Genomic DNA, 12,720 nt, shown 5'->3' with positions numbered 1-12,720 from the left:
ATATTCCTAGCATAGTGCTTAAGAGCTGAGTTAAGGAGTCAGACAACCTCTCTTCTGCTACTTCCTCAGACAGAATACTAAACTTCCCAAAACCTGTTTCTTCATCTATGAGGAAGAATTATATATGAGGGCAATGCTTGTCATCTAATAAGTCACTCCTGAGTACATATCATTTGTTATATTAACAACTGGCCAATAATCTGGTCATTGTTTGTCAGTGTCTTTGTTTCTAAAACTTTGTCCAGGAGAAATTTCCAAACCAATTACCAAAAATTACCAGTGAGGGATAAGTATGACTTGTGTATAAATTTCAGCCAGTCCATCCTGCAGAGCTATAGATATCACCCTTCAGGTTATGCTTTATAATGAAATAAGTATGTAAACATTCATTAGTTCATACTTAAGAAAATAGAGCCATGCAAGTTTAGAAATTGAAAAAAGCTTACTACTCATGAAAATTAACATGTTCAATTCTTCAAGCCTAAGCAGCAGTGAAGACAGATAATGGGAGGGGAGGGCCCAGTAGCTGCTTTGTGTTCATTCTTAACCACCTGTTGATACCATTTGAAAGCTTACTTGCCCCCACTCTGTTACACGTCCCTCTATGTAACTGAGACAAAAAAAAGAACCACTCAAAGTAACATGAATAAGGCCTGGAGGGACTGCCGCACATCAGGGGAGCAGCCCCGATTCAAAATCAGCCTTTCTTTTTATTGACAAGACAAGGAAGTTTCACAAGAAAAATCGGTTGATTCAGTCACCAACTGGGCATAAAAACAGGCAGTGTTACAGAAGTGACTTATGGCTAAGTTCAGCTTTAAACAACTGAAACTAGTAATAGCAGTAAAATTAACAATGTGACATTCCAGAATGCAATTTATAGAAAGCTAAATTGATCCACCAAACAAACAGCTTGTCCTTAGCAAACATTTTCTTTTCCACATACTTCCTACAGCGATTTCCTTAGCATATTTAAACAGCATTCAAGCAGTTTCCTTAGCATATCTTAAGAACAATCAGTAGGTTAAATAGTCAGTAGTCCTTTGAGCTGGAATCAAACCAGCGACCTAAAATAATCAAAGTACACAATCCCATCTCTAAATAGTGATTAGAATTGATTAGATGGCTTTTGCCAAACTTATCGTGGACTATTGTCCCCTACTCAAGGGCTATAGCCCCATGCATGCATTTACCTAAAAGTCCTATTCTAAGATCAAAGGAGAATCAAGATTTCTAACCCACTGCACACTCCTTTGTTACTAATTTATTTAGAGTTTTATTATAAAGTTTACAGGAAGAAATCTCTTAAATTTGTAAAAAATTATTTGACTGGTCTTTTATCTATGTAAAATTTTTATATGTAATTTGTGTGTACCTCCTATTTATTTTCCTCATATTATAATTCTTTTTATAAAACGACGAATGCAGATTTTCTAATGTAAGCCTGCATTTCACTACTGCAAAACTACTTTTTTTGTGTAAACCTGCTCTTTTTCAGAGGATAATGTAATGTAGATCTTTTTATTATATTACTTGAGACTATCAGCATGGTTTGAATTTGTTATATTCAGTTTATCTGGATTGTTTTTAAAATATTTTTGTCACACTCAGAGTGATATCACCAGTGAGTTGAGCACCACGATTATTCAAGCCAGTCCAGCTCCATCAGAGGAACAGTCTGTGGAAAAGTCAAGAGAAAACGTTCCACTTCAGAATAGAGGAAAAGGAACATTATCATCTATTATCCAGATCAACAATGATATGAAAAAACTGATTGAAACTACTTCTCTGGATAGCAAACTCGAAGACATAAAATCTAACATTAGAGCCAGTAAAGATTCTTCCTCCAAAAACGGAGATCTGTCAAACACCAGTCAGGTAGGTTTGACACTAAACCCCAGTGAATTGGACCCGATCAGTTTGGCTCTCCTTAGAAAGTCAGGTCTGAGCCCTCAGGCTGGGGCAGCCATGTCACACCTCCCTGTGTCATGCCAGGAGTCTGTGAGAGAAGATCAAAGAATAACCTCTACAGATATGTCAACTGCCAGCAGTGAATTCTGTGGCCCAGTCACTAATGGGCCCACCTCTGGAACCCAGCATATGCCTGTTCCCAGTGTCATGGTTCCTGGTTGTGCTGCTGCGATGCAGAACGTGCCGGCTGCAGCTCCTATGCTCTTGACTCCACATTCTCTTAGCACAGCTTCCTTTGCCCAGCAGTATTTGGGAGCACTGTCTTCAGCTGGAAGTGTTGCTTTCCCTCAGTGCCATGCTGGCAGCGCCACAGTCTGTGGGTTCTCAGGAAGCTGTCCTTACCCTGCAGTCGCAGGAGAGCATGTGCAGAACTCGGTGGCAGTGGGACTTTGTCTAGGACCAAATATCAGCTCTGGATTGATGAGTACCTCTTCCCTTTATAACCCATATTCTAATGCCTTAAATCAGAACCTGCTAAGCACAGCAAAACCTTTTCCTGTGCAATCTGTTGGTGCAAATTGTGGAATTGAACCGTGGGATTCAGGAATGATGTCAGGATTTGGTAAGATGTTTTTTCTCTATTATTATTGTTGCTTGCTATTATTTAAAAGTTGAATTTTCTCAAATGAGACCATAAAACCAGTTTGTTTCAAGGAGATACTTACTGGTTGGTCTTAATTTGTTGTCTTTTTTCTTTGTCCTAAATTGGGAACACCATAACGTATTTCTGTGCAAGGGTTCCTGAAATTGGCTTAGAAAAACATTAAAACTTAAGCAGGTGAAAAACCACTTATGCCTTTGTCATCCTTATCCTTCTTTTGCTCTGCAGTGGATTTTTGGATTTTTGGGTTTTTTTTTTTCAATTTGGAAATGGATCCCAGAATGAGTGAATCACCTTCCGCCTTGTAGATAGGCCTTTGAGGTGTAGCTGCTCCTGTCTGTGGGGTTGCTTCTCTCTTGCTGACAGTCACTTTGTTCAGCAGAGCTGGATGCTGCACTTTTCAAGATGTGGTACACACACCCAGTGGAGTGCGTCTGCCTTCCAAAGTAACTGCATGAGGACGGTGAAAAGATTGGTGGTATTATTAGAAATCTCAGTAGTTGTGCACTTCTGGAAAGTTAGAACTTCAGTAGTTTCTTTTTAGGTTAGGCAGTAGCTTATAATTTGTGAGAAGAGGAAGAAATTATTAACTGGTAATAACATCAAAGAGTTGATTAGCTGTAATTGAGAGTTTGATCAGGATTTTTTGTTTTTGTTTTTTTTGGACAGCTGGTCTTTATGGGGTTCCGAACCCTTGATGTTGGTGTTAATAACACTGTCCTTTAACCAACTGAGCTAAGTAGCCAGCCCTTGATCAGTTTTGGTTTTTTCCTCTGGGCTAATTGTTCTCAGGCCTCTGCTGAGGCTTACACAATGTCAACCTGCTCTTGGTACTGTAGCTCTTGAGTGTAAACAGGTAGTCTTACATAATGATTTCCATTGAACCAATTGTGCTTTTAATCTGTTGTAACTTGCATTTTGACATGCCTTATTCTTAACGCAGGGAATGTAAGAGTACCTGAGGAACTGAAGTTTCCTCATGCTTGCTGTGTCGGTATTGCTTCACAAACTCATCTTAGTGCACTCAATCCAACTGACCGCTGGCTGCAAGTCAGCATTGGGGTTCTCAGTGTTAGCGTTAATGGTGAAAAGGTAAGCTTTCTATATCTTTCTCGGTGGACTTAATGATTACGTGATGATTGAATGCCTGATTTCTCTTTTCTCTGCTGCTAGTCTATACCTCTACCTCCTTAAATACCTTGCATGCCATCATTGGAATGGTTTTTTTCTCGGTCCCCCTTTTGTTATAGTACTTACAGCGTATGGTGAAATCTGAATGTTTTGCATTTTCTATCAGTTAATTATTAATCATTTTGATTATTTATAAAATCATGTAAATTTGCTTTTAGTGCTATTATTTAAACCAGTGAAAGCTCTGATTTTCTGGTCTCTCCTTGTTGGTTTTGTTATATGTGATTGAATATAAGTTTTATAAGTCATTTATCAAATGAAACAAGTTACTTTTAGGGCCTATGCCTTCATTTAGTAAGGGGAGTCTTTTTGACTAGTTTATCTGATCATTTTCTTACATAGTCTCTGGAAATACCTGGAAATACAATTTTAACATTAACTCTTATAGCAAGGATCTCTCACATGATCAGTTACAGCTGCTGCAATTTTATACTCTAAATGTCCTTTACTGATTACAACGATCATTTGAACATGAATGAGTAGAGAGGGTAGGAAATACGGTCAGCAGCTCCTGTTTGGAAACATTCTAGTTTTGTAGCTGCTATTTGTGCACCAGCATTGGGGGATGGGTTTGCTCTTCCCTCTTCCCTCGTTCCTTGCCTGGTAAGATAAGATGGTCTCTACCCTACCACTTCCCTTTCCTAGATTTTTCCCTCTCCTTTCAGATCCTCAGGTTAGATGAAAAGCAGGTGATTTTGAGGAAAGGGTTGAGGAGGATGTAAGGTGAGATTTGAAGACTTTCTAGGGACATCTAGGAGTCTGTGAATGAAGTAGTGTTGTCTATGGAAGTGGGAAGTAGAAAGAAGTTCCCCATTTATAGTGAAGAGCAAGAGGTGGTCCGAGTCATAACCACAGACATGGGGGCTGGTTGAAGACTTTAGAGATCAACCTAACCCCCACCACCACCCCCATGCTCTGTGTAGATGCAGAAACCATATCCTAGAGAGATTTCCAGGGCCGTGAAGAGCTACCATTTTCATGTGTCTGCTTTTAAACTAAGGGGACGCACTCTGTATGCAGTGAGAACAATCCAACTTATGAAGCGTTTTGACTAATTGTACTGTAAAAATAATGAGTTATAAGGTTTGGGTATTTTTGAAGAGGTAATAAACGTCTAGGCATGGTAGTTCAAGTGACTGGAAAAAGGAGTCTTAAACTAGATGATTCTACTTCTTGACTTTCAGTGTGAAGCCCTTTCCTAACAAACCATGTGGCTCTTTTTTGAAGGTGGATCTTTCAACATATCCTTGTTTAGTTTTTAAGAATAAAGTCATCATAAGACCTCATGCCACAGAAAAGATAAAAGTACTTTTTATACCATCTGATCCTGGGATTTTCCGATGTATATTCAGTGTTGCTTCTTGGCCGTTTTCGGCAGATGTTGAGACGATAGCACAAGCGGAAGCTTTGGCAAGCAGAGTCATTCTCACTGCTATCGCTGAGACCCCTGCCATTGAGGTAACTGTAAATGAATCTTTGTCATACCTGTAAATGAGTCATAACTATAAATGAGTCATAACTGTAAATGAGTCTTTGTCATACCATTTTTAATGAAGGCCGTTTAACCTTAGAAGTAATACTTGGGAAAAATGAATTTGTAGGCAAATGAGCCACAAAGTTACTTTTAAGTAGACATTGGTTGTTAATATCTTATTTCAAAATTTAACATTGTTTTTGTTGTTTTACAGAAGCATAGATATACTTGCTTGCTAAGATGTTTATAAAGCAGGGTATAACATTAAACCCTTTTTTCCAACTGATTTCCATTGTATGATTAAATATTAGTCTGTTTCTGTTGCTTATAACAAAAAACCTGAAACTGGGTGATTTTCAAAGAAAATAAAATTTATTGCTTACAGTTTCTGAGGCTGGGAAGTCCAAAGTCCATCTGGTGGTCGTGACAGTGAACCAGAAGGTCTTACAATTAAAGATGGTGGAAGCAGAGAGAGCAGAGACAAACTCTCCTTTTAAAACTCTCAGAACCATGCCCCTGATCACCATTTTTAATCCATTCACTATGGCATGGTCCTACAATCCAATCACCACTTGAAGGCTCCACCTTTCAATTACCATAATAGGATTTCCCACCATCTTAACAGTCCTGGGGGGACAAGTTTCTAATACATAAAACTTGGGGGACACATTTCAAGCTTAAATGAGTTTTGGGGGGACATAATTCAGTCCACTACAGGTATACATTTAGGAAAGAACCAGCAGTTTATGCTCTCCTACATTTTCTACACCTGGAGATTACTTGCTAGTTAGAAATATTTCTCTTCTACAGTCACTCATTTTTGGAAACAAAAGACTTAGGTCTAGCCTAGCTGGGATAATAAATGCTCATTGGATTAAATTCCCGTTTAGGACAATGGCTCTCAACCATGGCTGCACATAGTAATAACTCTGAGGGCTTTTTTCTTTTTTTTAAAGATAATTTATTATACATATATGTGGGGTACAAAGTTGACTTTCAGTAGTTGTATACAATGTGTGATGGTCAGATCAGGATATCTGGGGGCTTTTAGTTGCACCCTGGTACCTGAGTCCCACCCACACCAACTAAATCAGAAAGCAGGACATGGGCATGTCTCAGTAATTTTAAATCTTCCCTGATGATTACAGATTGCAGCCTTAGTGCACAACCACTGCTTTACAGGAAGTTTCTCCTTTTAACTGATAGTGAGTGAAATCAGAACTAACATATTAAACAAGATCAAGAAATGTTGGAGGGAGAGATGGGGGAAAATACAAAACAGAGGAAAAGTAGAACAGTTTATCATGATAATTAAATTAGTTCATTCCTAATAGGTGAATTGAACCTAATGTGTTTATTTAACCACACTTAACAGGTGTTACTGAGCTTCTCTGGAAGTTAAAGTGCTGTTTCATTCAACGCAGCTGTGCCTGGGATTCAGTTTAGAGGTGGGGTGTGAGGAAGGATGGCTGGTTTTCCCCCACAGTGCACATTCCCCAGGGGAATGCTTAGTCGCTTCACTCAACAACAACGTTATTTTCTAAGGGATGGAGGAGGAAGTAGAGTTTGTAGATGTTCTCAACTTATAACCTCTTAATGATCTTTTTCTTTTTGCTTAAGCGACATTTTATGTACTTTTCAATCAACTCTGCTATGCTTTCCATTCTCTAGGGCAGGGTTTTTCAAGTTTGACACTATTGACATTTTGGGCTAGAAAATTCTTGGGGGTGGGGGCTGTCTTGTGCAGTGTAGGATGTTTAGCAGCATCTCTGGCCTCTTCCTACCAGATGTCAGTAGTACCACTGCTTCCTCCACTTGTGGCAACTGAAAATGACTTCGGACATTGTCAAATCATACCCAGTTGAACACTACAGAGAACCAATGTCATAGATTTTTTCCATTTCAATACATTCCATTATTCTAGGCTTTTGAACCTACCCTGAAGCAGCTCACATTTTTGTAGCAGACATGAAAAATTACAACTCTGCAATATTTGAAGTTTCCAAGTCATGAGTCACTCACATAAGTAATATTTGATAGTGTAAGATGGTGATTCCCAATCTGGCCAGTTTATTGGAATCACCTGAGGAACTTTAAAAAAAATACTGATGTATTTGGGAACCACTGGTATAAGGGACAGTTCATTGTTAACCAGCCCAGTTAAAGTTGCCTTCTTGAAGGTTGGAACTTAGAGGAGGAATTGGGCCATGAGGGAACAGCAGGATTTGACTAGGGAACAGCATTCCTTATGAGACATAGTTCAGGAATTTTATACAGAGGGCCCACCCATACAAATTGTTACATTACTTTCTTGATGAAGGATCTCCCAGGTATCGACAGCAAACATAATTTTTAACAGTACACGTACCTTTATTTTGGCTAGATATTGCCAGATTGCTCTCTAATTTATGTTCCCAGAAGAAATGTGTGACAGTTCCTATTATTGCTAACATTTATTATTGTTAGTTTTTAAAAATTAATTATTTTTTGCAAGGAAATGTACGTTTATTTGTTCCAATAACAAATACATAAACTGAATAGCAGATGAATAGCAAACTACTCTGTAGGGCTTCAAATTTTCACAAAAACCGGAGATGTAAAACTTATTAAACTTTACATATTTCATTTCATTATCTCTACAGTTATTTGAAATAGCTCTCTAAACTCTTTCAAAAACATGCAAATATTAATTAATTTCAACAGAGAAAGATTGAATAAACTTCAGAGGTGAATTAATTTCTAAGCAAATCAACAAGTCCATTTAATAAAAAGAAATCAAGAACAGAAATTAAATATCTGTTTAGCAACATAATTGCATAGAAAAATCAATAAAACAATATAAACACAAGAGCACTTCAAAAAGTTTGTGGAAAAATAGAATTGAAAATAATGGAAAACTTTGTTGTTTAAATTTTTCCTTTTTTTTTTTTTTTAAGACTAATAAGATCACAGAAAATATGTTCTCTGACCACAATAACAGGAGTGTTATTTAGAAAATTTAGAATTTAGAAAATTCACAAATGTGTGGAAATTAAACAACACTCTCCTAAATTAACGATAGGTAAAAAGAGTCGTCACAGAGAAATTAGAGAGTGCTTTGAGATAAAGATCAAAGCACAACATACCAAAATTTATAGGATGCAGGGCTCATGCAATGCTTAGAAGAAAATTCATGCTTGTAAACTCCTATATTAAAAGCACAAAAAATCTCAAATCAGTAATGTAAACTTCTACCTTAAGAAAATAGAAAAAGTAGAGAAAACTAAACCAAAAGCAAATATAAATAGGAAATAACAAAGATTACAACAGAAATATATCAAATAGTGAATTAAAAAGCAACAGAGAAAATCAATAAAACCAAAAGTTGATTCTTTAAAAAGATAACAAAATTTGCATGCTTTTATCTAGACTGACCAAGAAAAAAGAAGAAAGAAATTACTAAAATCAGAAATAAAGCAGGGGCATTATTACATTGTCACCATGGTTTTTTGCGGTGGTAAGATTTAGTTTCTTTCTCTTTCTTGTTTACATTTTTGTTCTACCAGAAGGATTTGTTCTTTCTTGTGTATTTGTGTAGTGATTATTGTTTTTTGGATTCAGTCTAGATGCAGGACTTCCTTCAGTATTTCTTGTAGGGCTGGTCGTGTGGTGGTGAACTCCTGCAGTTTATGTTTGTCTGGAAAATACTATTTTTTTCCTAATTTCTGAAGGATAGCTTTACTGGGTATAGTATTCTCGGCTGGCAGTTTTTCTTTTAGTAATTTGAATATATCATCCCATTTTCTTTGGGCCTGTAGAGTTTCTGTTGAGAACCCTGCTGTTAGTTGAATAGGGACTCCCTTATAGGTGACTTGATGCTTTTCTCTTGCTTCTTTTAAGATTCTCTCTTTGTCTTTGAGCTTTGCCAGTTTTAATGTGTCTTGGAGGATCTTTTGGGGTTCAATCTGTTTGGGGAGCTTTGAGACTCCTGGATCTGAAGGTCTCTCTGTGTCTGGGAAGTTTTTTGTTACTATTTTGTTGAATAGGTTTTCTATGCCTTTTCCTTTCTCCTCCCCTTCTGGAACACCCATGATTTGAATGTTTGTGTGCTTAAGGTTGTCTGCTAGCTCTCCTAGATTTTCTTCATTTAAAAAAATTTTTTTTTCCTTTTTTTTTTTCCTGCTTGGGTTATTTTGAAAAGACTGTCTTCAAGATCAGAAATTCTTTCCTCTGCTTGTTCTAGCCTGCTGCTTAAGCTCTTCTTGTGTTTTTTTAATTTTATTGAGTGAATCTTTCAGTTCCATTAGTTCTGCTACATTCTTTCATAAGGTATCAGTCTCTTTGTAAATTTCCTCCTTCATCTCCTGGAATTTTTTTCCCCTCACTTTATTATGTCGTCTGAGTCTTCTCATATCTCAGTGAGTTTCCTTTTAGATTTTTGCTCAGAATTCCTTTTCAGTCATTTCAAGGGTCTCCTGCTTTATAGGGTCTAGAATTTGAGAATTGCTATATTCTTTTGGTGATGTTATATTTTCTTGTTTATTTGTATTTGTAGTATCTCTGCATTGATGTCTGATCATCTGGTAGAGCAGTTGCTTCTGTTACTCTGGAGTGGGCTTTGAGGAGAGAGATGTCCTCATTTTCTGCTTCTGGTGACTCTCATTGTGTCAATGCAGTCAAGAGTCCAGCAGGGACTGTGGCTGTAGCGTTGAGCCTCTTTTTTGGCAGCCCTGACTGTGGCGGTAGCTTTGGTGGGCCACCCATATGAAAGTGGTGTTTTCAGTGTGTTCTCTTGCCTGCTTCTGGGTGGAGGGGGCTGCAGCCCACAGCCTTTTGCCTAGGACCCTGAGTGTGCTCTCTAGTCTGCTTCTGTGTGGCTATTGTTAGACTTTTAATTGTATGCTTATTTCTTGGATGTGAAATAACGTATGTTTTAATTTCCATGCTTGGATAACTAGCGATGTTGAGCATCTTTTTATATTTTTATTAGCCGTTTGGGTTTCCTCTTCTCTGAACTTGCTGTTCATATGTTTCTTGCCCATTTTTCTTTCTTTATCGATTTTTGTACATGTTTTTTATATTGTAGATCATAATTCTTTTCCAATTATTATGCTTTTTGATTATTTTCTTCCATTCCTTGGCTTTATTTTGTTTTTTGTTTTGTTTTCATGGCTGGCTGGTACAGGGGTCGAACCTTGTACCTTGGTGTTATCAGCACCATGCTCTGACCAACTGAACTAACTGGCCAGCCCCCGTTGCTTGGCTCTTTTCAACTTAATTGTTTTTTGGTTGGGCTGAAATTTTAAATATAACATAGTCAGGTAAGACCCTGTGTCTCAAATATAAGACAAGGTTTCTTTTTTTCTCCTCTATAAACGTATCCCTTGGAAAAGAGGAAGGCTTAATACTGTGTTTTTACAAATTCATTACTTGGGAATGATGCATTAGCCTGTAATTACTTGAGTGGGTGTTGGTTTAGGATGTGCTGAAAAGTCACTTGACATAATTGGTTTTAATAAAAGGAGATTAACAAAATAAAAAAAAGATTAAAACGCAACAAACAAACAAAAAGAGACTAAGAAATTTAACCACATTTAGTGATTATTTCTGGTGGTATATAAATATTACATATTATATATTAGTGTTTTAAATATATCATTTTCAGCAACTATGGTAAATGGTTAGGTGGGGGAAATCTTGAACATATATGTACAGAATAAATAAAAACAACTGCCCTATGTTATAGGAATGAGTGTTTCAGCTTAGAATAACTTTTAGTGACAGCATCACATTAAAAAGTGTTGTGGGGTCAGTTTGGATGCATGTGAAGATTGAACTTTTTGGACACCTGTCAGACAGCTCAGAAAGTATCTCTGGTGATGAAGAAGCCACGAGGATTGACGATCCCTGTCCAAGTTGAATGCCATTGTTTTCTGACTGGAATCCTTCTCCCATAGATAACTGTGCTTCACTTTCACTTTCTCTGGGTCTCTGCTCAGATGTCACTGATAGTTGTTATGGAATGGCAGCCCCTGCCTGTCCCTCATCTCCACCCTCCCACTTCCCTGTATCCTACATTACTTTCTGTTTAGTGCTTTTTACCACTTGACATATCAAATATTCACTGTTTATTGTTATTGTCTGAGCTCCCTCCCTCCCAGGTGTGCAGACCACTTGGTGGCAACTTCGTCTCTTTTGTTCATGTCCAGAACAGTGCTTGGCACATAGTAGGGGCTCGATTAATTCAAATCAAAAGTGCAAACAGCTGTGTTTCTAAATTTCTATGGTTTTTAGAATATTGTTTGCATATGTATGTACCAAAACCAATGAATGTAGTCAGTTAGCTATTTCTTCCACATTGCTAAAAGTTTCCATGTTAAAGTTGGCCAGAAAGATTTTTAAATGCGTTTATAATTTCCAAATATTTTTGGGGCCTTTATTTTTCCTATTTTCTCCCTTGCGGTCAGAATGTGGGATGAAGATAGATTGAATTTGTAATCTAGTATGTTTTTAGTATATATTGATGTTTCTTAATTACTTAAAAAGAATGTCTCCTTGTCTTGGGTGCCCTTTTAGCTCTGGTCTGTTACTCTGTAGTTCAAATCTTCTGGATCATTACTAATATTTTTGTTTGCTTAGTCTTTCAGCTTCTGAGAAAGGTGGTTGTAAATTTGAAATTTCTCCTATAAGGAGAATTATAAATTTTGTCAATTTCTTCTTAGGTATTTTGCAGCTATGTTGGTACGTGTGTTTAGGCTTAGGATTGTTTTATTCTAAGTGAAATGGTTCCTTTTGTCTTAAAGTCTATTTTGTCTGGTATCAATATTGCTATATGATCTTTCTTTTCATTACTAATTTCTTGTTATATCTATTTCCATCTCTTTATTTTTGAGTTTTCAACATCAGTTTTATTATAATGTCTCTTAAAAATTCAGCCGAAATTTTTCCATACCCCACCTCCCTTTTGTGACTCCTTTTGGATGGATTAAATTTTCTTTTTTCCTTCTTTTGCATTAGTTTTGAAATTATACATTTTTATTCCCATTTTTGCAAATTGGTTACCCGAGGCAGAAACTAATCAGGACCTCCGTTCTGTTCCCAAACATCACATTAAGCTTTGACCATTTTAGTGATCTTTTTTTCTTCTTTATTATCTTTGACTAATGTTTTAGTTCCAAATGGTTTTTAAAATCCCAATATTAAAATTCTGTAACAGATTGACTAAGTTGTTACACGTTTTTGCTCACTGTTGAGTCATACATCTTTGCTTTTCCCTCTATCATTCTCTTATTTGTATTTAAAATGAACTTATTTTGTAGTTCACTTCAGATTGTTTCTATTCTTGGAGTATTAATGCCTCTGCTAGTTACTTTTGCTGGATCTTCCTGATTATGTTCCAGTTTTTAAAATAATATTTAAAATTTTTTAATATGAGCTCACATTTGTTGAGGCTGCCTTTTGCAGTAGGGAACACCTCTGGCCTGGTATTTGGAGGTGTCCCTAG

At 36.9% G+C, this 12,720-nt stretch overlaps 1 protein-coding gene across 9 annotated transcripts in view; it reads left to right on the top strand.

The window, feature by feature from the left end:
• CEP192 (centrosomal protein 192) overlaps positions 1–12,720 on the top strand; it is a 132,791-nt gene that overhangs the window by 71,332 nt on the left and 48,739 nt on the right. For all 9 annotated transcript variants that reach the window (XM_063077295.1, XM_063077297.1, XM_063077292.1 and 6 more), the window contains 3 exons: positions 1,612–2,533; positions 3,516–3,664; positions 4,991–5,221. In XM_063077295.1, coding sequence (XP_062933365.1) covers positions 1,612–2,533; positions 3,516–3,664; positions 4,991–5,221 — 1,302 coding nt within the window. The remainder of the gene's footprint in view (positions 1–1,611; positions 2,534–3,515; positions 3,665–4,990; positions 5,222–12,720) is intronic.

This window comes from Cynocephalus volans, chromosome 13, assembly GCF_027409185.1.
Source record: "Cynocephalus volans isolate mCynVol1 chromosome 13, mCynVol1.pri, whole genome shotgun sequence".
Lineage (NCBI taxonomy): Eukaryota > Metazoa > Chordata > Mammalia > Dermoptera > Cynocephalidae > Cynocephalus > Cynocephalus volans.
Note: the sequence above shows the minus strand (reverse complement) of the source record. Positions and strands in the feature narration are given on the sequence as shown.